Raw genomic sequence first — 24,209 nt, 5'->3', positions numbered from 1 at the left:
TAATATTAGCTACCTTACTAGACAGCACAGGTCTAACCCATCTAGAGATTTTTTTTCAAAGACTTAAGTATTAGGGTAAAAAAAAAAAGGCTGGTAGGAACTATCAAAATCTTAATGATCACAGATTTTTCTCTGAGTGGTGGTAATATATATGTGATTTTTCCCCCTTCTTCTGTTTTCCAAAGTGTCTAAATAAAATGAATTCGTATTACTTTTGCAACAATAGCAAAGTGTGTCTTTAATTTTAGAAGAGAAATGAGGGATTTAAAAGACCTGTCTGGGTGAACCACACCTGTCAAGCACTGATTTATTGATACCCCATGAGAGCTGCCCCTGACCTCTGACCTTCTCCTTGCATACTGGTTGATTAGTTTAGTGGGTAGGTGGGTGGGTAGGTTGGATGGCTGGGAAAAGAGAACAAAGGAAGGAAAAGTATTCTTACTGGAGTTACAGGAGAAAACTAAACTCAGATCCTTGCTTCTAAATTCCAAAACAATCATTTATCAGCTGTATGATTTTAAACGAGCTATTTGACCCATCCACGCTTTAATTTGTTCAAGTATAAAATGATGTTTTCATTTTCTCAAGTATAAAACGGCAATCATGATAGTAACTCCTTCAGAAGGCTTTTTGGGTGTGAAGTGAGATTATTTATACAGAGCATTCAACACAGTGCCGGTTGCACAGCCCGTGTTTCCAGAAACGCTGGCTGTTGTCCTCACGATGAGCCTGTGAGTGGTGGGGTTAGGCTGTCTGGCTCATGGAGTGATGACACTCAGGACGCAGGCTACAGCCACGTGTGCCCTGGGTCCCTCCTGCTGCCGCCGTCCCCTCCACATCCCATTCCTGCCCCATCAGTCGTAGCCGCTGTGGAGCCGGTCCTCAGGCTTGTGTGTGGTCCCTTCGCTCGACTCCCTGCCCACATCCCACCCGAAGACCCCAGTCCCCACGGCATAGCCCCGTACCTGCACCACCTCCGGCCTCACGTTGAAGGTGTACAGCCAGTCGCTGAAGCGAGGGTAGCTGTCGAGCTCCGAGGTCCTCTCACCCGGGGCCACGCTCAGCTTGCACTGACACTGCTTGCAGATGTACCGGAGCAGCTTCGCCTGCGGGGAGCCCAGGACAGAAAAGCGGGTTCACTCGGGGCACGTGGACGTGATACGGGGAGCTCTGGCACACACGAGGGATGAGATGAGGACAGGGGCTTGCCAGGTGCCCCCTCTGCTGCCGTTCAAAGGGGGAGAAGCAGGAAACCGAGGAGGCAGGAGGAGAGGAGGAGGGTCTGGGAGAGCCAGCAGGGAAACCTAGAGAACCACGCCCCACCCTCTGTCCCACCCAAGGCTGGCTGCCACACCACCCTCCCCACCTCCCACCAAGGACCACACTCTTCAGAACGTAGAACAGAGAACAGGGTCACACGGAAGAAGGGCTTCCTGCTTGGGGGAAGGGGTAGTGGGAGTCAGCGATGGATGATGTGAAAAATGCAGGGGCTTGGGGAGGATGAGTAACCTCCCACTCAGGAGGCTTCCAGCCAAGAATCAGATTACCGGGGCTAGGACCCGAGGGCTCAGACACACCCGAGCCCTGTGACCTGGGACATGCTACAGAACAGCCCGCCCCCCAGGAAAGTCTCAGTTTCCTGCTCCAGAAAATGGGGGTAATAATAGAACCTCCCTCTCAGGGAGGCTGAGAAGAAATGAAGCCCTCAGTATGAGTGCCCAGCCCACAGCATACACAGCCTGAGGGCCGGCCAGGCCGGTGGGCTGTGGCTCCATTGGCCAAGGTCCCTGACTGGGACCAAAAGGCTTTCAAGACCTGCTCCCTGAAATGCATGCAAACTTCAGACACGTGAATCTATGCGTTTTCCTGGCAAAGCCTGTCCATGGGTTTCAAGAGTCTCAAAATGCTAAAGCTTCAAATAATATAAGAGTAAATACTGGTATTCTGTTTGACAAACGCTGGGTGACCGCCCCACACTGGGCTGAGGAATGCGGAGCGGCAAGACCTTTAGGGCAGAGAGCAGCCGGGACTGAAGAAGAGGGAGTGGACTCCAACAGAGGGAAATGAGCGAGAACCCAAAAAGGGCAGGCTCCACTGAGTCTCAGCGACCCGGGGACCCCACAAGAGCTGCCGAGATGGCGGCTTGGGAGCTTCCCCTCAAGACAAGCACTACCTTCAAAGTCTTGCATGAAGGAACCCTGCCCTTGGGAGCCACTTCCCAGTACCTGCTGCCCCCTCGAGAGTTTTTGCTGTTGTTAATTCATTCTTGTTCTTTCAACTGTAAATATCTCAGGGTATCCAACTCTTTGAGACCCTATGGACCCTAGCCCACCAGGCTCCTCTGTCCAAGGGATTCTCCAAGCAAGAATACCGGAATGGAGGGCTGTGCCCTCCTCCAGGGGATCTTCCCAACCCAGGGATCGAATTCACGTTTCCTTTGTCTCCTGCATTGGCAGGCGGGTTCTTTTCACTAGCACCACCTGGGGAGCCCTTCTCCAAGTGTGACCAGAAGCCATTCCAAATTCAGGACCTCAGCTTTCTTTTCCAGCCTCATCTCCATTCCACCCTACCACTGACCCACCCAGTCCTCCAGGTCAGCACTCACCTAGGAGCTGTTCCTCAAATGTTAATACTTTCTGTATGTCCGTACTCCTGGGCCTCTGCTCAAATGTCTGTAGTGGCTGGAAGTCCTTCTGTCTTCTGGTCAAGACCCCCTGGGCTAATTGGAATCTTCCCCCTTCTCCCCTCCATAGTGCCCTGTCCACACTTCTCTGGGAGCCGCTATCAGGGGCCTCATGTTCAGGCTGCTAACCGGGTCTCCCCCTACAGATGTGAGCTCCCGGGGCAGTGAACACAGGACAGATTTCAGAGTTGAACAGAATCTGGATTCAATACTGGAACTCCAACTGAAAATCTTAATTTATCCACTTAAAAAAAGAACTGTAATATATAGTAGAACTACATGTAACTTTGTTCTGTATTTTGCGATGTCTTGTAACATAAATGTGTTATCAGACTTTGATAAATTAATGTGTTATGTAAATGTGTTATTATACTTTCATAATTTAAAAAAAAAATCTGATTCAGATCTAGTTTCTGTCATTTAACTGTGTGACCTTAGGGAAGCTCATTAATTTTCCTGAGTCTTGGTTCTCTCATCTGTACAACAGCGAGGATGATTCCAGCTCACAGTCGGCTGGGAGGATTGAACTATAGTACAGAAACTCCCCCCCCAAAACTAGGTTAGTCCCCCATTATTATACATCAGGGCAGGAACTATGCCCACCTCACTGGACTGTCCCCACAAGCCTACTACTGCACCTGGCACACAACATGTACTCAAAGATGCCTGAGAAAGAAAGGAGGGAAGGAAATACAGGGGCCTCATCCCCACATTAAACGGTTTCTCACAGCCTGCCCTCCACTCCAAACTGCTCTCAAACCGCAGCGTCAAATTGCTGACCAAAGACAGGGCAATAAATCAATTAACTGTGCAAAGTCAAAACCATTCTCTTCCGCCTGAAGCAACGAGGTCGGGCTGCTGACATTGACATCAGCAGCAAAGAGGTCTATCCGTCCGCAGCCTGAATGCTTCAAGGGCCACACCCCTGGGAGCTGATGAATAACCTGTTCATTGTGCTAAGACTTCAGCCAACACAGGGCAACATCAAGATCAGCCAACCTGGCCTTGGCAATGAGCCAGGATCTGGGGGCTTCCCTCATTCAGCCCCATCACCAAGTCCAGCCCTTTTCAGCCTGCAGACCCTCAGCCCTTGTCCCTTTGCCAGAAAGGCTCTTCCCAGTGACCCCTCAGCCTGCACAACTCAGCTTAGATATCCATCCCGCCAGAAAGACTCCCCCAAGTCCTTCAGCCCTCCTCCTCACAGCCCCAGCCCTTCTCCTCCAACAGGGCACAGCCCCAGCCCTTATCCTCTACCAGATCACACATTTAGTGTTTGGCCTGTCTGCTTCCTTCTTTAGATGGGAAAATCCCTCAGGCCAGGTGCCTGGTCTATGTTCTTGATCACCTGATCACCACTATGTCCCCAGGAGCCAGCATAGTACCTGGCACGCGGTCTGCTATGGTAAAACCTTTGTTGAATGAATGAACAACTGAATACACATTACATTCTGTAGCCCCGACAGGCACTCATATTTACTAAAATGAGAGTCAAAAACAAACGTCAGTTAGGCAAGCGATGGCTCAGCAGAGTCTCAAAAATCAGGGTGAGTTCCCCTGAAGCGGACTGAGCAGTTTCTTTTTTTAAAGGCTGCCAGAGATCCTCACTCAGAGAAGGCAATGGCACCCCACTCCAGAACTCTTGCCTGGAAAGTCCCATGGACGGAGGAGCCTGGTAGGCTGCAGTCCATGAAGTTGCTAAGAGTCGGACACGACTGAGCGACTTCACTTTCACTTTTCACTTTCATGCATTGGAGGAGGAAATGGCAACCCACTCCAGTATTCTTGCCTGGAGAATCCCAGGGACGGGGGAGCCTGGTGGGCTGCCGTCTATGGGGTCGCACAGAGTCGGATACGACTGAAGCGACTTAGCAGCAGCAGCAGCAGCAGAGATCCTCACTAGTCTACCCGGGTGGTTCAGACGGTAAAGAATCTGCCTGCGATGTGGGAGACGCAGGTTTGATCCCTTGGTTGGGAAGATCCCCTGGAGAAGGAAATGGTAACCCACTCCAGTATTCTTGCCTGGAGAATCCCATGGACAGAGAAGCCTGGTGGGCTACAATCCATGGGGTTGCAAAGAGTCGGACACAACTGAGCAATTAACACTTTCATTATTTTCCAGAGTTCCTGTCAAAAGGCAGCCCAGAGTGACTAGTGGGTAGGACCCAGCAGAACTTAAAGGAATTCCTCACTGTACCCAGTTGACAATCCATAGCCCTGGCTGACCGTGAAGACCAGGAAGGAAAATGAGTCATGGCCGGGGTGGGGGGTGGGGGGGGGGGGGGTTGGTGTCCTGAAGCTTATAAAGAAGAAACAACACCTGCAGATTTGTGTTCTGTTGGAGGAGGTGTCTGGCGTGCTGTGCGCAGTGCCTACCCAAGCAAAATAAGACTGCCCTCACTTTTTGGAAAGTTGGTCACAGTTGTAGAACCACCCAGGGGTTACTTTCCCAGACAAACCACAGCGGGCCGGCCAGCCCAGCCAGCCCAGCCCCACGGACCCCCACCAGGGCCTTTCATGGGTAGCGTCATTTTCTCTTAACCACAAAACCGCAAGATAGAAATTCTCCAGGAGTGAAGAACACCTGGGGTTTCAGCAATGGGACCCAGCGGCGAGAGGGAGAGTCATCAGCACTCCGGCCACAGGGGAGGACCCGAGGCTGGAATGAAAGTCTTCGTCCACCTCCGAGACTCTTTCACTTCATGAGCGTTCATTCTGCGCCTGCTCTGAGGCTCAGTCAGACTTACAGAAGGAGCAGAAGAGCATCAGGTGGGCCCACAAACAGCCGCTGGGTATCAGCGAGACATGGTGCATGGCAAGTGTTCGCTAAGTGTCCGAGGCTCAAAGATCTTGGCTCTGGTTCCTGTTCTGACATGTAAGATCAAGGCTCTTGGGGAAATCTCCCTTAGCTCAGCTTCAATCTTACCATAAAATGGTATTGTTTTAGAGAAGCTGGAGTCAAAATAACTATATGTGAAAGTGCTTGGAACAACACCACCAACAAAAACACAAGCCCCAGAAGGTTTCCAGCAGTTACACCAACCACATCCAAGACGTAGTTTAGCTCGGAGGAAGAGCTCCAACTCTCAGGACACAGAGAACTGGCCTCCAAGCCCCTCACCATCACCCTCCCTCAGCAGTGAACACAGATGTAACCTGTCAGCCTCAGCTTCCCCACCTGTAAAATGGGTTTGATTTCCCTCAAAGGTCTATTGTGAAGATTTACATGAGAAAAATCCGGATGTAAAACATTCGGCAAAGTGACAGGTCCTCTCAGAGTCCCAGGACGTGCCATCTCAAGCAGGGCAGGTGGGTCAGTCTATAAGGACAGAGGTGACAGATATAAGTGGGCAATGAACCCCAGCACAGGCAGAGAGGGACACCAGACTCCCATGGACAACAGTGAGCTCTCTCAATTATGCAGATCACCTCAACACTCAACAGCAACGCCAGTAGTAATAATAATCGTATCTATCTATTTTTTTCTCTGTGTGTGCAGCTTGTAAAAATCCCGGTTCCCTGACCAGGGATCAAAGCCGCACCCCCTGCATTGGCAGCTTGAAGTCTTAACCACTGGACCGCCAGGCAAATCTCTCTCTTCTATTTACTTAGTACATTATCCTCTTCTCTCCCTGGGTTCTCAATGAAAATTCCAGGAGGTAAGCACAGTGTCCCAACCTTCACACAACCCCAAAGCCCCTAAGCATAGCATTTTCCCACAGAATAGCTCTGTATAACCAAAAAGGTCACAATCCATTCAGACTCTTGATGGGAGACAAGAAGAGCGATGTCAAGATGTGGGTGCGGGGCAGCCTACTTGGCTCACTCGGATCCAGTCATGTCCAGACCATCCCAGGCAGTGAGTCCTCTGAATAAAAGCCACAGACTGCCCTCCACTCTCCACACTCTCCAGCCACGATGGGCCACTGCCTTGGGTCCTCTGTGCAAGAACCTACCCTCTGGGCTACACCTGATCTCTGCTCTGAAATCATTAAAACCAACTACCACCCTGCCCGATGCCAGGGGGCTGCCCCTTTCAAGGAGACCCCATCATGCTTTGCAGAGTGAAGCGAGGCCCCTGCATACCTCCACCCCTTCCCCCGGCTCACCCAGCCCTCCAGTCAGCAGGCACAGTTCATGGACCAGCCTCCAGCTCACCCAAACCTATGGGACCCTGACTCCTTCCTCCAGGTGGGCTGCACGAAACATTCTTAGGAGGACATCCATGGCAGTCTTTGCTAGTGCCATATTCTTGTGCTTTCATGCCTGCTAAGTCGCTTCAGTTATATCCGCCTCTTTGTGACCCCCATGGATCTCAGACCTCCAGATTCCTCTGTCCATGGGATTCTCCAAGCAAGAATACTGGAGTGGGTTGCCATGCCCCCCTCCAGAGGATCTTCCTGACCCAGGGATCGAACTCATGTCTCTTATGTCTCCTGCAACTGGCAGGTGGGTTCTTTACCAACTAGCTCCAGCTGGGAAGCCCAGGTCCCTGTCTAGCCCATCCCAAACTTCAGGAAGTCACCAAAGCTCTCAGGACTTACTCCAACCTTCCCCAGACGGTCCCTGAAGCTGTGGTTCCTTCCTGGGCACCAGCCAGGTCTGCCAGGGCCTCGGGCGGCTCCTCTTACTTCTCCCATCTCCTCCCCGAAACTGGAGTGCGCTTCTGGGGACCCCCGGCCAACCCTGCCAGCAAAGTAGTCTGGTCTGGCTGCCACGGCCAACATGTTGCGAAATGATTTCTGAGATAGTAAGGAAGGCTCTGGAGGTCATGACTCGGCTGATGGCTCCCCTGCGGGCGTGGCCAGGCGCTTGGCTCCAAGAGTGCCTCAGCCCTGGCACTGCCGAGTCCCACGGAGCTCTCGAGGGTACCCAGGGGGCTGCCGTGAGCAGGCAAGGGGCAGAGCCAGCATGCCAGGGAAAGTGGGGATGAGCAGAGGAGAAAGTGACCTCAATTCCCAAACTGGGCATTTCGCAACCAGCCATCCTTCACTCCCTCCGCCCCACGCACCCGTGCTCTCCCTCCAGGAGAAGCTGCCAGACACGTGCATTTGTTACAGAGACAATCTCCCCGCCAAGCTCCCGCCAGCAACCCTGCCCTGACGTCAAACTCGGAGTCGGGGAACTTCAAACACAAACAAACAAGTCTGCCCCAGACCACAAGTGGAGCCGTTCCCAAGGAGGCCGGGGGTGAGAAGGCCACAGCTGGAAACTCAGGGCCTCCCGCACCCTTCCTTGGCTCCACTGGGGCTGCGAACTCTGGGGCCTGACAACCAGCGGCAAATGGGAGATTCAAACCCCGACCAAGACAAAATAGGATCAGTCTTTGGTTTTGCTGATGGCTGAGAGTACCAGGGGCCAGTACAGGAGAGGGTGCAGGGAGACCCTGCCCGGAGGCACTGATGACTTTGTTAATTTCCTCTGGGCAATTAGCATCCCCCTTAGATAGCATCGCCCATTCTAATTGCTTTGGTGCTGGGTATTAAGTAGGCAGGAAAGGAGGGACTGATGAGACTCAGAAGTAATCAAGAGGCTTCTGGGGAAAGAGGGAGCTTGAGCCAGGCTAGGGTGGACAGCCAAGGACCCTCGTTTTCTTGGCAACACCTGCCACTCCACTGAGGTCCTGAGACTCAGAAGGAAAGGTTTCCAAGAAGAAGGCATTCCCTTGACCTACATATCCTAAGACAGCTCCTACCTGAGAGGTCAAGGGTGGGCCAAGTGAAAGGGCTCTCTAGAAAGCAACAGTGGCCTTAAAAAGCCAGTGTATGAGCAGTCTCGGGGTTGCCATGACAGGTTTGCTTCCCACATCAATTCAACACTATAAGCGCCCGATACTCCCACGGGTTTTTCAGAACCAGCGGTCCTCAGGGGCTGCGGGAACAAACTGGACTAAATCATGAGAAAGCCAAACACCTGCTTCAACCCCTAACTGCCCTGGGCCTGAAATGACGACACGAGGGAAGGAAGAAGAACCTCTATACATCACCCATTCATTCAACAAATCATCGGGAGAGTTGGTCCGGGCTCCCAGCACGGAGAGGCACTGTGACATGGCCATAAGCAGCCTGGGGCATAAGCTTGAAGAACTGATGTGTGAGATGCGTCATCAACTAGTGACAGATGTGTCCACAGACAGATCTGACCGGACGGAGGGAGACAAAGAAAGGGGAGCATCCCTGACGGCCCCAACACTCAGCGCGTCTGCTGAGCAACCGTGGAGAGCAGGTGTCAGGAGACACAGGGGTTGAGGCACCCACAAACCAGACCCCTTAATCGACACAGCCTGTGTCTCAACTCAAACATACTCCACACGCCTGTCTGAAGTTCACCAGCCCACAGAGCACGGCTTGGCTCTCAACCCCTGGATGACAAGAGGAAATCCCAGAGAGTTCCTGACACCGCACACCAGAAGGGACCTGGAGGTGAATTATCAAGCAGAGACATGGAAAAAAGGCAGAGGCTGCATCTAACGACAAAGGTGGGTTTTTGCCAGTGGGCCCACTTCAAACTCTGATCTGAAAGCACCTGCAATGTATAGCAGGTTGTGTCATATACTGGGGAGGCAGGTCTTTCTCTCCAGGAACACAACTGTTTGCCTAGCAACTGATACCATCACAGAAAAGGATAAAGAACCATGCAGGGAGTAAGAAGCCAGGGCAGGGGAGCTCCTCGAATACCCAGGGCTGACGAATGTGATGGCCATCTCCCCTGGCACGATGCGTGCCATGTTAGGTGCTGCTCACTACCCATCTGATAGCCACGCCTGACCTCTTCTGCACTCACAGGCCAATTTTGTTTAGGGCAGCACCATGCCTGGTGATGAACTGATCCAAGTCAGCAGTCTCAACCCTGACTTTACATACACATAATTGACCTAGGATGGGATCCGGCATGGCTCTTGTGTGATCTGGGCCCCACTTGCAGCTTTCTTTGAAATCAACTATGTATGATAGGTCTGGTCAATGAGATATGATGGCATGTCCACTGGAAATGCCGGGAAAGTGTTTCCCTCACAAGTGGGGCAGTCTCTGGGACTTCCCACAGCCCTGCCTTCTGCTTTGAAGATTAGAAAAGCCAAGAGTTGTCCAGAGACACCTCTGTTCAGCTGCTAAACACATGAGCCACCTAACTCCAAACTTCTCATTGCAGGAGAAACATAGGGTCTGTTTGTGGAACTCACATTTTCTGTTACTTGCAAACAAAAGCAGTCTCTTCTGCTAACATTTATTAAGCCTGAACTATCTCAAACCTCCTTCTAAAACCTTGTAAGTCTTCCTGTTTGCTTCTGGAAAACCTATAGAAGGAAAAAGAAGGTATCTCTCCATTCTTCTTGGGGCCCCATGCTATCCACAAGCACTCCTCCAAACATCTTCACAAATTTCAAAGAGCAGCTACATTTTTATTAAGCCCAAGTTAGCCATTTGTTTTTCTTTTTTGGTTTGTACTTTATATTTTCTTGCCATGACCACTCTGAGGGAGGGACCACATGGAGAGACTCTGAGCCTGTACAGAGAGGGGGTGTGGGCCAGCTGAGTCCAGCCGCCCAGCCACCCTCGCCAAGGTCCAGATGTGTGGGTGGGACTCTCCAGATGGGGACAGCTGATGCCACATGAAGTATGCCACCTGGGTGCTGCCACAGAGGTCTGTGGGATCCCAGGGGGACTGGGTCTGTGGGGTGGAGGCGGGGGCTGAAATCCTAGAAACACATCAAAGAGGAGATAATCCCCGAAATGGGTTCAATAGGTTGGGGTGGGGTGTGGAGTGTGACACACGGACAGAGGGTAAGGGGCAGGAATGACACCCACGTGGGGCAGAGTGGAGGAAAGGCCAGAGTCACAAGAAAACCTTTATGGGAAAAAAAAAGGGATATATTTACATGGCAAATAGCTAGAGACTAGAGCGGATGGGGAAGAAGGGAGAGCAAGGTCAGCCAGGGGTCAGGGCCAGTTCATGCAGATCCCAGAAGGTTCTGGAAGGTCCAGGAAGGCCATACTAAGGCATCTGCACTCAATCTTGCAGGCGTGGGGAGGAATACAAAGGAAGAAACGTGGTCAGATCTGCATTTTTGAATGATCATTCTGGAAACCATGTGGAGGACAGATTGAAGTGGGTGTGGAGAAACCAGAAACAGGGAAGCCAATTAAGGAGCCAAGGCAATTCAGCAAATGAGAACAAAAGGTAATTTAGTCAGTGGCTGTGTGGGTGGAAAGGAAGGAGCAGATTCTAGAGATGTTTTATTAGCATTTTTACTCTAAGACAAGACTTCCCTGCTTGCTCCTCCAGAGAATTTCTGGCATACCAGCACCCTGGAATGCAGGAAGCCCGGGAGCTGAATTTCTCCAACAAATGAGTCAACACGTGTTTGACTTCTCGGAGCTCGGTGCTTCGCGGGGGAGGGGGCCAGCTACCGGTCAGAAGCCTTCAGGCCCGAAGGTCTAACTTGGCCCAGGCACCTCGGCCCAGGTGGCTCCCCACTTGAGGTCTGCTCCCTTCTCCATCTTCCAGGCAGAGGGGTGCCCTGCACCCACCAAGAGTAAAAGTTATTCCCCAGAATCTCCATCTTCAGCTCCTCCTGAAACCCCCAGAGGAGATCAGACAGAAAGAAGTTGGAGAGACGCAGAACCTGCCAGAGCGGCCAGGTCCAGGAGGAGCATCGCCAGCCTGCCCCCTCCAGGCCACACGCGGAGCACTGCAACCCCTTCAGGGAGAGCAGCCCAGGTGTGCCGGCAAGAGAAAGAGGGAGCTCTCCCCGTCTTCAATGGAGAGATCAGGGGGATCAGAGCCAGAGGGAGACTCAAGTTCAAATCTCACCCCCACCTCCTACCAGCTAAAGGACTGCGGGCCATGGACCATGTCCCTGAGCCATCATTTCCTCTGTTGTAAATGAGGGAAAAGATCGGCCTCCAAAGATCACTATGGAGACAAAACGATAAGACGAATCCAGCAGCTGGCATGCCCATATGCAGCCAGTATGCCCTCAGGCACCTGCAAATACCTATTCCCATCTCCTGTCTCTGGGGCCTTAGACACGCGTAAGGCTGTGGCTTTGATGACTGGCAGGGAGTCCAGGGTGGGGGTTGGAGGAGACCCCAAAAGGTGAGTGTCCAAATGGCCAGAGTGGATTACTGATCTGCCGAGATATCTGCAGGTTCCCATGGAACAAGGCAGAGATCTGATTGTAAAACAGTGCTGAGCACAAGGTGGGGGTGGGGTGGGGTCAGCATTACCCCCACTTTTACAATCCATTCTGTACCATCAAGGTCTAAGCAACACCTCTGACAATGAACCACCACCTTGAGTTCCAAGTGAAACCAGGATGCCCCACAGTGATATGACTGTCCGTTCTAGCTTGAAGCGCACCCATGAGATGTCATCGGATCATGTGCAAATCAGGCATCTTGGGCAGATGCCTCACACACATCACAGTTTACAGCCCTCATCCTATCCTACCTTCCCCATGGACCCGCGAGGACCATCCTCATCTCCAAGGCTCAGAGGTTAAGTGACGTCCCTCAGATCACACGGCCTTTATTGTATTGAGGCACCAACTCCACATCCATGCTTTTAGATATATATATATCTGTATTTTACATATATATGTATTTTATTTATATATGTATATATGCACATATATATTTTTTATTTATATATATATATGTATTTTATATACATACATATATGTAATTGGAGAAGGGAATGGCAACCCACTCCACCATTCCTGCCTGGAGAATCTCATGGACAGAGGAGCCTGGCAGGCTACATATAGTCCATGGGGTCACAAAGAGTCGGACATGACTGAGGGACTAACACTTATATATATATATATATATATATATATTATTTCAGACATATTCCCAGAGAGTGACCTATCGGTAGGAATCAGGTTTTCTCCTTTTTTCCTTGGCCACCCTGCGGCATGCAGGATCTTAATTCCCTGACCAAGAATCAAACCTGTGCTCCCTGCAATGGAAGCTTGGAGTCTTAACCACTGAACCACCAGGGAAGTCCCCACAGCCACGATTTTCAGTCCAATTGTCAGTGTTTTCACCCCTCCCCCGAGCCCTCAGCGTAGACAAAACGGTTTTAAGTTAATAGACTGAAAACAAGCACTCAGCTGAAACAGCGGGACTCCCTGGGCCCATTCCTGGCTGGGACTCCTCAGACACCTCTCAGGGAAGGAAGGCCAGGGGTGCTTGGCAAGTGTATCCACACCTCTTTTCACCAGGGATCTGCCAAGGCAATTCGACTACCCACAGCCTTCTCTGTTATAAAATCTTCCCAGCTCTCTTCTTAAGAGACCATTTTATCTGAGCAGAGCAAGATAAGGACATATGGGGCTTAGGTAACACAAGAAAGAAATCGGACCTGGGACCCAGGAACAGAATTGCAGTGGGGTTGCAGTGACATCAGCTCTGGGACCACCCTCTCCAGCACACAAAGGTCCAAAGATACAGGGTCTCGGTCCCTAAGCCCTGTGCACGTCCCTCAGCTGTACCCGGGCTGACGTCACCAACACTATCACTGGTGGAGACTGAGAAAGGGCTCAGATAGCAGAATGTCACCACTGAGCCATCCCAGAGATGCCAGCCCAGCTCTCCCTAGAGGGAGGGTCAGACTTGGTTCCCATCCCAGCTCTACTGCTGGCCAGTCGCCTTGAGTCAAGTTATTCAGCCTTGAGTCAAGTTATTCTATGCCTTAGTTTCCTTATCTGTAAAATGGAGGAATAACAGGACTACCTTCATGGGCAGGAGATGCACGATGCTTGGTACTAGGCTTCAGTATCAGTAGCGTGCGTGCTCAGTCATGTTTGACTCTTTGTGACTCCATGAACTGTAGCCAGGTTCCTCTGTCCACGGAACTTTCCAGGCTGGAAAGTTGCTGGAATGGGTTGCCATTTCCTCCTCCAGGGGATCTTCCTGACCCAGGGATCGAACCCTCATCTCTTGCGTCTCCTGCATTGGCAGGCAGGTTCTCTACCACTAGTGCCACCTGGGAAGCCCAACACTAGGCCTGGTAGATGGTTAATACTCATAGTCAGCTATCTTTATCAAGAAAATTCCGGATCTTGCTATCTTTGAAAATAGTTAAATTTATTTTAAATTCTGACTTGTTTATTCCCTTAAGATTCTTGAGCACGTTCCTGAGTGAGTCCATACACGTGGCAAATCACAAGCTACTCTCAGGTGTCCCCCAAAAGGGGCAAATGCAGACAAGGCCAGGAGAGGCTGGAACACACTCACCCCAGAGCCTTCCTGATCCTACTATTCCTGGCAGGTCAAGAGCAGGTAACACAAGCGGACCTGTTGTGACAGGCGCCCCAGTGAGCTGACCAAGCAGCAGAGTGAGGCAAACCAGGACATCTATTAAGATGCAGGCAACCTGAGGAAGCAAGACCAGGAGGACCTGGGAGGGGGTGGGCACAGTGGCCACCAGGCCTGGCACGCAGGCTGCCACAGGAGCTGTCCTCCAGGCCCGGGGCAGAGGTGACACAGCTCACACACACACACACACACATACACCCCTGCCATCCTGGACAAGCTATGGCTGAACAAAGAGGGACCCTATTTCAAAATAAACAGAGCAGGCGGGCTGCCAACTGCCCAAGAAATCAACTAACCACAACTTGTTGAAGAAATTAGGTAACAATAGCTAACACTGACAAGGGGTCTATCATGTGCCAAGCATTGGTTTATTTGGTATATATGGGTTCCCTGGTGGCTCAGATGGTAAAGAATCTGCCTGCAATGCAAAAGACCCAGGTTCAGTCCCTGGGTCGGGAAGACCCCCGGGAGGAGGAAATGGCAGCCCACTCCAGTATTCTTGCCCGGGAAACCCCATGGACAGAGGAGGCTGGCAGGCTACAGTCCGTGGGGTTGCAGAGTCGGGCAGGACGGAGCACACACAAAGCAAGCATAAGGCGCAGTCCCAAGTCACACGGGTAGGAGGTGGCAGAGCGGGGACTTGCACCCAGGTCCTTTAACTGCTGAGTCCATGATCTGCCCCGGCTCTGTTACCTCCAGGAGTGACTGGGCTGTTTGAGGTCCCTGCGGAGACAGGCCAGCTCTGGCCACACTGGAAGGAGGATTCTCATTTATACAAGAACCCAGGGACTCAGGGAGCCAACCCAAAGTCACCGAGCTGGTCATGCCAACAGCCGACTTAAACCTGGTGGGGGGGGGGGGGGGGATGGCGCTGATGCCCCATGCTGGGTTTGACCTTATAGAACACCCCAACCCAAACCAACAGTTCAGACAAGGGCCTTCCCACCGTGCGGACAGACACCTGCACACACACCCAGGTGAGGCTCTGCCACCTGGCCAGCAGGCCTGGGGAACCAGCGGAACCCGGGAGAGAACCCACCAGTCTCCACCAGCTTCCCCGGCACGCAGTTCCCTCCCTCCCAGCTGTCTGCAGAAAGAACCAGACCAAGAGCCTACTGCTGGGTCCCCGATGGCAGGAGCTCTGCGTATCTGGCCTTCTGATGTAACTGCTAGAGGCAGAGAGATACACGCAGGCTCTTGCATAAGGACCGATTTCATTCACACACAGAACTCAGGGCCAAGTGGTGAGCTCTGGGGGCTGGAGTGCACCGGGGCCTGACAGTGTAGAGGCACCGCGACCCACACCGCCAGGCAGGACAGCACACGTCTCACCCTCTGAGGAGGCCAGTTCTCCCGTGGCCCGTTTCCAGGTGATCCAGATACTCTAATTCCCCATCCAGGTGGAGGCGGGCTCACCTGCACAGAGAACAACCTGGGAAAATCCTAGAGGGCTCTGGACCTTCTGCCCACCAGTCTTTTCAGCGAGCCCCCACTGAGGACCAAGGTGGGGGTCGACAGGGGGCTCGATTGGCAGAACCGGACCCTTCTTGAGATCTCTCACATCCTTTTAAGTTACAAAATCCAAGAATTTTCTACAATGAGAAGAACCTTCAAGATGGCCTCACTTGTGGGGACTTGCCTGGTGGTCCAGTGGTTAAGAATCCACCCTGCAATGCAAGGGACATGAGTTCGATCCCTGGTTAGGGAACTAAGATCCCACATGCCGTGGAGCCACTAAGCCTGTGTACCCCAAATAGATCGTCTGCACAGCAAGGAAAGATTCCACACGATGCAACCAAGACCCGGGGCGGCCAAATTAATTAATATTTTACAAAGATGGATACTCAACAACAACAACAAAAAAAAAATGAGGTCCAGAGAGGGGCAGTGACTTGTCAAAGAAACATAGAAAGTTAGAAGGCAATGCCAGGACAGAACCCAGGTCCCCAGGCTCCTACCCGGGGCTCTTTTCTCCTTACCGGACAATAGAAGGTCTGGGTTCAACCTGCTGTATGAGAGAGATGCTTGGTTGGGCCTGCAGTCCTCTATTTTTTATTTAGCAAATTAGGGACTATTTAAAGAAGTTTATACACGTTAACTCACTCCATCAGAGGAGCGAGATGTTATTACCATCCCCACGCGGGGATGAAAGGAAGACACAGAGATAAAGGAACTGTCAGGGGCAGGATGTGAACTCAGTGTTACTCCGCCTCCAGGGCCTGGACCGTTGGCCCAGGCTGCCTTTGTGACTGCAGCCCCTCAGGTTAAAGAGTTGGTTAGGACAGTTGTTCTTCAGAGAAGCAGGGCCCGGAAGGGGACTCCAGGACTGTGCCCATCCCAGCAGCCCCACTGGATTTGCCCAGGGAATGCAGGGGACAGACCGGCCACCCAGGATGCAAGTCTGGGACCAGCCAGAGAAGGGACCCAGTGTTCACTGTAAACTCCTCTGTGTGTGTGTATGTCTGTTAGACACTCAGTTGTGTCCAACTCTTTGCGACTCCCATGAACTGTAGCCCACCAGGCTCCCCATGGAATTCTCCAGGCCAGAATACTGGAGTGGGTAGCCATTCCCTTCTCCAGGGGATCTTCCCAACGCAGGGATCTAACCCCAGGACCTGCATAGCAGGGGGATGCTTTACTGACTGAGCCACTGGGAAAGTTCATAAACTCCTGGGGGGCCTGCAATGCGGGGACCAGAGTTTATAGCTGGGGAGAGTGGCTTGGCCAGGTCTGAGGCCAGTGGTCCCTCCCAAGGCTAGCCACCCACCCACTGCACGCTGGGCCTAGGAGGAAAGGAACAACGTCTGGCAGCCCCCAGGCCCTGACCCCGGGGGCCATGATTCTGCACTCTTGTGCAGACTCCTTGAGGCTCAAGCACTTGAGCCTTCTTCCTGAAAAAGGAAGCCATTTCTCAACGAAGTTGCTACACGCGGATACTGAGAAACACAAGCCGAGAGGCAAACGGGGCACCGACCCGAAGGGAGGAGACCGAGGGGGAGGGGCTGGTGTGGGCTGGTGAGCCCAAAGGCACCCTCGTGAAACACAGGAGACAATGTGCCTGATCTTGTCCACTCCTGTTCACTGACACGATGGGAACAACCCAAAGACCCAACCGCAGAAGCATGGCTGAGCAGGTTATGGTAAAACCACTTAAAGTATTACAAAACCATTGAACATGCTGACAAGAAACACGGGGAAGTTTTTTGTATCATTCTATTGAGAAGGCAGGAAAAAAGAACTGCACTAGAGATGTAGGGGGAAAAAGCACAAAATATTTTTGCCTAGAAAATGCATCTATATGAAACATCTATCGCCAAGTGAGTTGAGTATGGGCGGTGGGGAGGGAGGGGTGTAGGGAATCATTTTCTTCTACTTTTGTTTTCCAAATGTTCTATAATTACCATATCCTGGCTTTATTAATATAAGGCGATTGGCAATAATCATACATTTTGCTTCTTTAATATTTATTTATTTGGCTGCACCGGGTCTTAGTTTTGGCATGCAGGACCTTGTTCTATAGTGGCTGCAAGTGAATCTTAGTTGCAGCATGTGGGATCTAGTTCCCTGACCAGGGATCAGACCCAGGCCCGCTGCATCAGGAGCTCAGAGTCTTAGCCCCTGGACCACCAGGCAAGTCCCATTAATAATATATTTTAAATAGTCAAAAGAGGGTGGAGGTTCTTCTCTTCCAGCAAAAAGAGAAAAAGTCTGGGTAGGCAGCCAACCTCAAGTCCTATCTGAAGCAGAGCCCTGCCAGGGGCACCACACCCAGCCTTCCCACAAAAGCTGCCACAGCTGGTTACTCCACCTGCCTGGCTGGGTCTCAGATGGAGCAAAAAATTCACTGATTCCAAAGGGAAAGAGGAGGAAGGGAGAAAACAATTTGGTGAGATGGCATTCATTTCACCAAAACTTTTAACTTAATTTTTAAGAACAGTGTGTGTCCAGCCATTCATTTAAAAATATGGAGTACCCACTATGCCACGCCCTACAGGTGATAGAGGAACGAGTAAGGCCCATTTCCCACCTGAAAGACTAGATTCTAACAGGGGCCGTAGATACCAAGTGAAAACACAGAGGGATATTTGACAAGCTGTTCTACGATAGGAGCTGCAATGAGAATTCAGATATGAGAAAATAAAAAATCATTTCCAGCTTCCGAGAAACGACAGGTGGCAGACAAGGGTTCGTGGCCAAGGTGGGCTTTGAATTTGGTCTTGGAGAATGAGCGGGTGTCCAGAAAAGGGTTAGGAAGATTAGCCAGGTAAATATACACGCTTACCTCAAAAGAAAGTTACAGATGGAAGCAATCGTAACAAACCTCTCCACCTTAATAATAAGCAAGGAAGTGCAAAATGAAAACAAATGGCAGGGTGACTCCGAAAAGTCCCTGGCTGGGCTCTGGTGGGAGCGCTGAGCTGAGTAGGACAGCCTTGCTGGAGCGTAGCCAAGCAATACGACACCGCAGCAGCAGCTTGCAAATCGGCACGCACGCTTTGAGCCAGCAAGTCCATTTCTAGGAATTTATCCTAAAGAAACAACTAAGCATGAGCCGAAGGCTATTCACGGAAGTGGAACTTAAAATAGCCAACCATAGGGAAGTGGGTAACTAAATTCTGATATGTTTATATAGCAAAAAACTATACAGCAACTAAAAAAAAAAAAAAAAAATCCCATTTTCAAAGAACATGTCCATGGTATAGCAACTTGACAACTCGAGAAAATCTATCTTCAGCTTAAATCCCTCCCCAAATTAACCTTTTAAAATTTTAAAATGTTATTTTTCTTTTTTCACCTTTTAGAAGTCAGTTTATATCTTGTAGCAAAATAAATATATCAAAACTTTGACACTGGAAATATAGTCTCTTATGTTGATGTTTTTACTTTTTGGTATTTTTCTCATAATGACATTTGTATAATGTTATTTCAAATGAAAGTATAAGATATGTTAGATGGGTTTTTCAATGGGATGAGAAGGGGGCATTACAGACTTAGGAAATAGCAGAAAGCAGAAGTTAAGAAATACGGGAATTCCTGTGGAGGAAAAATGGCTGAACTTTAGAGATAGAGCTCAGTTTAAGTGCTGGATCTGTTATTTTCTAGTTGTGTGACCTTCGACAAAGTACCAAACTAAACCCCTCTTGAGCTTTGGTCTCCTTCCAAGACATCATCTTAAACAAGGGAAGTTAACTTAAACCAGGGAAGCCCCAACTTAAACAAAGCACCTACTTAATAGTGGCCAGGGGCCCCCACCAACTCTCTCTCAGAAGTTTATAAATTTAGAGCCCTTTCTACCAATCATGAAACAAAATCCATTTTGGTTCTGTTTTTGTTGTTGTTGTTGTTGTGTGTGTCTTATATTTATCTATTTATTTGGTTGTGCCAGGTCTTAGCTGTAGCATGCAGGATCTTCACTCTTCATCGCAGCATATGGGATCTGGTTCCCTGACCAGAGATTGAACCCGGGCCCCCTGCATTGGGTGTGCAGAGTCTTAGCCACTGAACTACCAGGAAAGTCTCCAAAATTCATTTTGGATGCACACAGGTAAGGTAGGAATACTCATTTATAAGACACACCATCTATGTAATAAGAGCATTTGGGGAATACAAAGAAGTGTTAGAAGCCAGTGTGTAATGCATCCCAATTTCAGAAATAGTAAACTCTGACAAGATATTTGTCCTAAAATCAAGAAAATATGAAAATCTCTCTCTTCTAAAGAAGGTGATGACCAGGTGAAGCCTTTGGTCACAATTCAAGCATTAATGTCATCCGCATGCTGCTTAATGGGTCTGAATTGTGTCCAAAATGAGAAAACAGACAAGAAAGCCAGATTCCAGTTCCTAAGCAGACTGCAGGGGTAAGACCCCACCTTCCACAGACACAGTCTGGATTAGAGAGCACCACTCTCATTCTCTCCGGAATCTGCCTGTACTTCCCCAATTCAACACTAGAACAGAACTGAGGCAAAATTCTCTTGCCAGCCTACCTGGGGTACCCTGGTCCCGACCACCCCATCTTCTTTCAGATGAAAAAGACACCAAAAATGCCAAGGTCAGCTGCCTTAGGGGTAAGAAGCCACACCCTGGAAAAACTTAAGATTTGGAAAGAATCTTTTGGAAAGAAATGCAAGCTCAGGGAACAAATTATAAATAATCCAGAGCCGCAACCCCTCCCAACGCCAGGCTTTGGCAAATCCAACAAGATAAGCCTTCGGAGGAAGAGACCCAGGAGGCTCGGCTCATTCCCAATTATGTATGATCACAGCAGCTAACCACACTGTGCAGTGCTTACTACATGCCAGGTGCCATTCTGAGCACTTTACATGCAGTAACTCACTGATCCTCACAATGGAAGAAGAGACATGCACACAGAGGATAAGCAACTTGCCCATGGTCAGGGCCAGAACCAGCCCATACAGGGCCTTTGTGCAAGCTGGAAGAGAGTGGCCCTACCTCTAGAGAGACACAGCACAGCCCCGCACAGCACACATGCCCGGCGATGGGAGACAGCCTGGATTTCAGCATCCTCTCACCTCCCTGTGCAGCGCACAACCTGCCTGACTGTATCAGAAGTCAAGATACAGTAGATAAGAATCCACCAGCCAACGCAGGGGACGCAGGTTCCATCCCTGGTCCGGGAAGATTCCACATGCCCCACAGCTACTGAGCCAGAGTGCTGCAGCTACTGAAGCTGCAAGACAAGATACACAGAAGCAGTGGTTTTGGTGACAAAGTCACAGTTATTTTACACTGCTGACTTCATTGTGAATGAAGCTTAACTCAATTTTAACTAATACTCCATCCAAAGCAGTCTCGGTCAATAATATCAACATTCATATCCGAGGGCCCCTGGCTGCTTATTTGTCAATTTCCCCCATGAGATTATTAGAGACTAAATGATAGGAACATGTCTCTCACTTTTTACATAAAATATTTCAAACATCCCCCCAAAAAGTGCAACATAACATACATTCACCACCAGATTTAACAAATGTTAACATTTTATCACCTTTGTTTCAGGCATTTTTAGTAAGAAATGAAACATTATAATTGAGGCTAAAATTCCCTTATATTCCTTCCTAGAGCCTTTTTTTTTTTTTTTTTTTTTTTTCCCGCTGTGCTACTTACTGCCTTTTTTGTTTTTTGGCTGTACTGGGTCTTAGCTGCTGCATGTGGAATCTACTTCCCTGACCAGGGATTGAACCCAGGCCCCCTGCATTGGAAGCTCGAAGTCTTAACCACTGGACCACCAGGGAAATCCTCCTAGAGCCTTTTAACTTTCTCTAGTGCCCCTACAGGCAACCACTAGGGTGAAGCTAATGGGTATTCTTCCTGTCAAGGATTTTATAGTTTTGCTCCATCATTTCGATTGTTTTAACTTACAAATGGTTATGATGACTACACATATACTATAACTTGACTTTCTACCCATCTTTCTCTTAAAGTAGTCAGGCTGATTCATGTTAGGTTTAACCTCTGAATAGTTCCACCATTTATTGATATGTTTCCCTCCTGATAGGCATTTAGGTCGCTCCCAGCTTTTCAGGGTAAAAGATGCTACAATGTGCATCCCTATCTATTTCTACTTGAGCACCTGCATGGTAGATTTCTTCATACAGATACTAGAAGTTTCTGGCTGTAGGACACGGGCATCTTTAACTTTACCATCTAGTCAACTTCCTTTTGAGAGTGGCTGTACCAATTCATGGTCCCCCTTGTGTGAGAGAGGGGCCTTTCCTCCCAGCCATGCCATATTTATTCCTGAACCACTAGCTCCTGCCTAAGTCTATGGTGGCAGAAAACGCTCTCATTCCCATTCCCATTCATGGCATCCCCTTCTCTTGCCTGCATCCTAATACTTTGAATGAGCTACAGCAGAAACACAAGAAGACCCTCAGCCTGAGTTCCTGTTCCCAAAAGGCTGCCTGACTTCTATGTCAAGAGCCGTCTAGCCGGGCAGCCAACATTCCGAGTGAGGACACATTATTCTCCTTGTATCACATCTCCCAGTAAGATGGCATCAGATTCTTTTCCCTCCGGCAGCATTTGGAGTGGGGGGAGTCCTCCACAAACTCCCCCACCCTGCGCAAAACTACTTCATATCAAGCCCACTTGTTCAAGCAGGGAAAAGTGTTAGTCGCTCAGTCGTGTCCGACTCTGTGGCCCCATGGACTGTAGCCCTCCAGGCTCTTCTGTCCACGGAATTCTCCAGGCAAGAACACTGGAGTGGGTTGCCATTCTCACTTGCTCAAGGCCTCCCCAGTTACCAATGTGAAGACAGAAGAGGACAATTTAGAGGTGTCTGGTCCACCCCAAGTCGTCCCTTTTTAAAAAAAAAAAAAGTATTCATATTTGACTGCATTGGGTCTTAATTGCATCCCGTGTGATCTTCGTTGCAGCAGGCAGGATCTTTAGTTGTGCATCCAAACTCTTAGTGGGATCAAGTTCCCAGACCAGGCATCGAACCCATACTGTAGGCACTGGGAGTGCAGAGTCTTAGCCACTGGACCACCAGGGAAGTCCCCTGGGTCCTCCTCCTTTTCCCCAGAGTTCTCCAGCTGCTCGAAGGAAACCTTTCATCTCTCGGTGGTGGCTTGTGTTTCCTGATAAAGGAAAGTTCCAGGCAGAGAGAGAAGCCAACTTGTTTATTTCCAAACACAAGCCAGATCCCAGCCGTGACATGTGCACTGGACCTGCGCACCGCGAAAGGGGGCGGGGCAGGGGGCTGGGGGAGGGGTGACTCAGGCTGCACGGGATGAGAAAGCACTGTTTATTTTCAGGTAAGCTGGTCTTCCCTGGATCACGCACACAGCTCCCTCCTAGTCCTGTTTTTCCTGACTCTGCCTGGTGGTGTATTTTTCATCTGGACTTGCCTCAAACACAGAAAGCAGTTGCCTCGACCCACTTAATCTAGGGGCTCACGAAGAGCGACAGAAGGCTCCTGGGTGGATGTCCACTCTCTCATTCCACGAACACCTACTGAGTGCCTCTTCCATCCAGACACTGGTTTAGAACGATGGCTATCACTCAGAACCTGCCCCAGGAAGCTCAGGGCCTAGTAAATAAACACTTGTGATGCTAAGTGAAAAGATGCAATGGTAAATACAGTCATCCCTTGGTACCTGTGGGGGATTGTTTGCAGGACACGCCCCACCCCCAGATACCAAAATCAGAGGATATTCAAGTAGTTCCTTATATAAAAGGATTCGGTTCAGTCGGATGCTGAACCCACGGACACGGAGGGCTGACTACTGGGTGGAGGACTGACTACTGGGTGCGAGATAAAGGACGCTTGGGGAGGGACTTCCCTGGTAGTCCAGTAGTTAAGATTCTACGATCCCAATACAAGGGGCCTAGGTTCAATCCTTGGTCAGGGAACTAGATCCTGCATGCCACAACTAAGACCTAGTGCAGTCAAATAAGCAAATAAAATTTTTTTAAATATATTTTTAAAAATATGTGATTAACATTTTAAAAGAAAAAGGAAGCACAGAGAAGGGAAAGATTAAATTCGAGTTGGAAAATTCTGGCAAGACTTTCTGGATGAGGCGATGCTAAGCTTGGTCTCCCTACCAGTTTGGGTGATGAGCGTATATTTTATTATCAACATCATAATCCCAACCACTACCTTCCTTTCGCATAACCACGGACGTGAGGAGTAACCACACAGCAGTCAGTGTTGGAGGAAAGCCCCAGGTCCCACGACGAAGACCTGGTTCTAACCCAATCAGCCTCCACCAGCATCGACTCTGCCAAGTCATCGCCCTTCTGGTGGTTGAACTGAAGGGTCTAAGAACAAGTGTCTCAGAACAGTCCGCTCAGCTCCAACCCCCTCTGTGTGTCACCCACAGGAAGAAAGTTTAGGAACAGACACCCGACCAGACACCCCAAAGATACTGGTCTGGAGCTGTGCCCCCAAAGATGTTTAAAAAGCATCCTAGGTGATTCAAATGTGCAGACAGTGTTAAGAACCACGAGGCCAATGATGTTCTGGTGGTGATGCTTGAGGACTGGGTATCCCGTTTCATAGAACAACCCAGAACTTGCCCAAGTCAGGGAGCAGACAGAGGCCTAAGTGCCTGTTCTCTTCTCACAAGAATGTAATGATTTAAAGCAGAATTCTCTAAGATCCAGTCAGGAAGACAAGGAAATAAGGCACATACCACCTCCAAAGCTCTCTCTCTCTCTCTCTCTACCTACTCTCAGCA

At 50.0% G+C, this 24,209-nt stretch overlaps 1 protein-coding gene across 2 annotated transcripts in view; it reads right to left on the bottom strand.

The window, feature by feature from the left end:
• The window catches only part of KSR1 (kinase suppressor of ras 1), a 166,249-nt gene that overhangs the window by 73,752 nt on the left and 68,288 nt on the right, over positions 1-24,209 (bottom strand). For both annotated transcript variants that reach the window (XM_070478742.1, XM_070478743.1), the window contains exon 2: positions 966-1,106. In XM_070478742.1, coding sequence (XP_070334843.1) covers positions 966-1,106 — 141 coding nt within the window. The remainder of the gene's footprint in view (positions 1-965; positions 1,107-24,209) is intronic.

Source organism: Odocoileus virginianus, chromosome 17, assembly GCF_023699985.2.
Source record: "Odocoileus virginianus isolate 20LAN1187 ecotype Illinois chromosome 17, Ovbor_1.2, whole genome shotgun sequence".
Taxonomy (NCBI): domain Eukaryota; kingdom Metazoa; phylum Chordata; class Mammalia; order Artiodactyla; family Cervidae; genus Odocoileus; species Odocoileus virginianus.
Note: the sequence above shows the minus strand (reverse complement) of the source record. Positions and strands in the feature narration are given on the sequence as shown.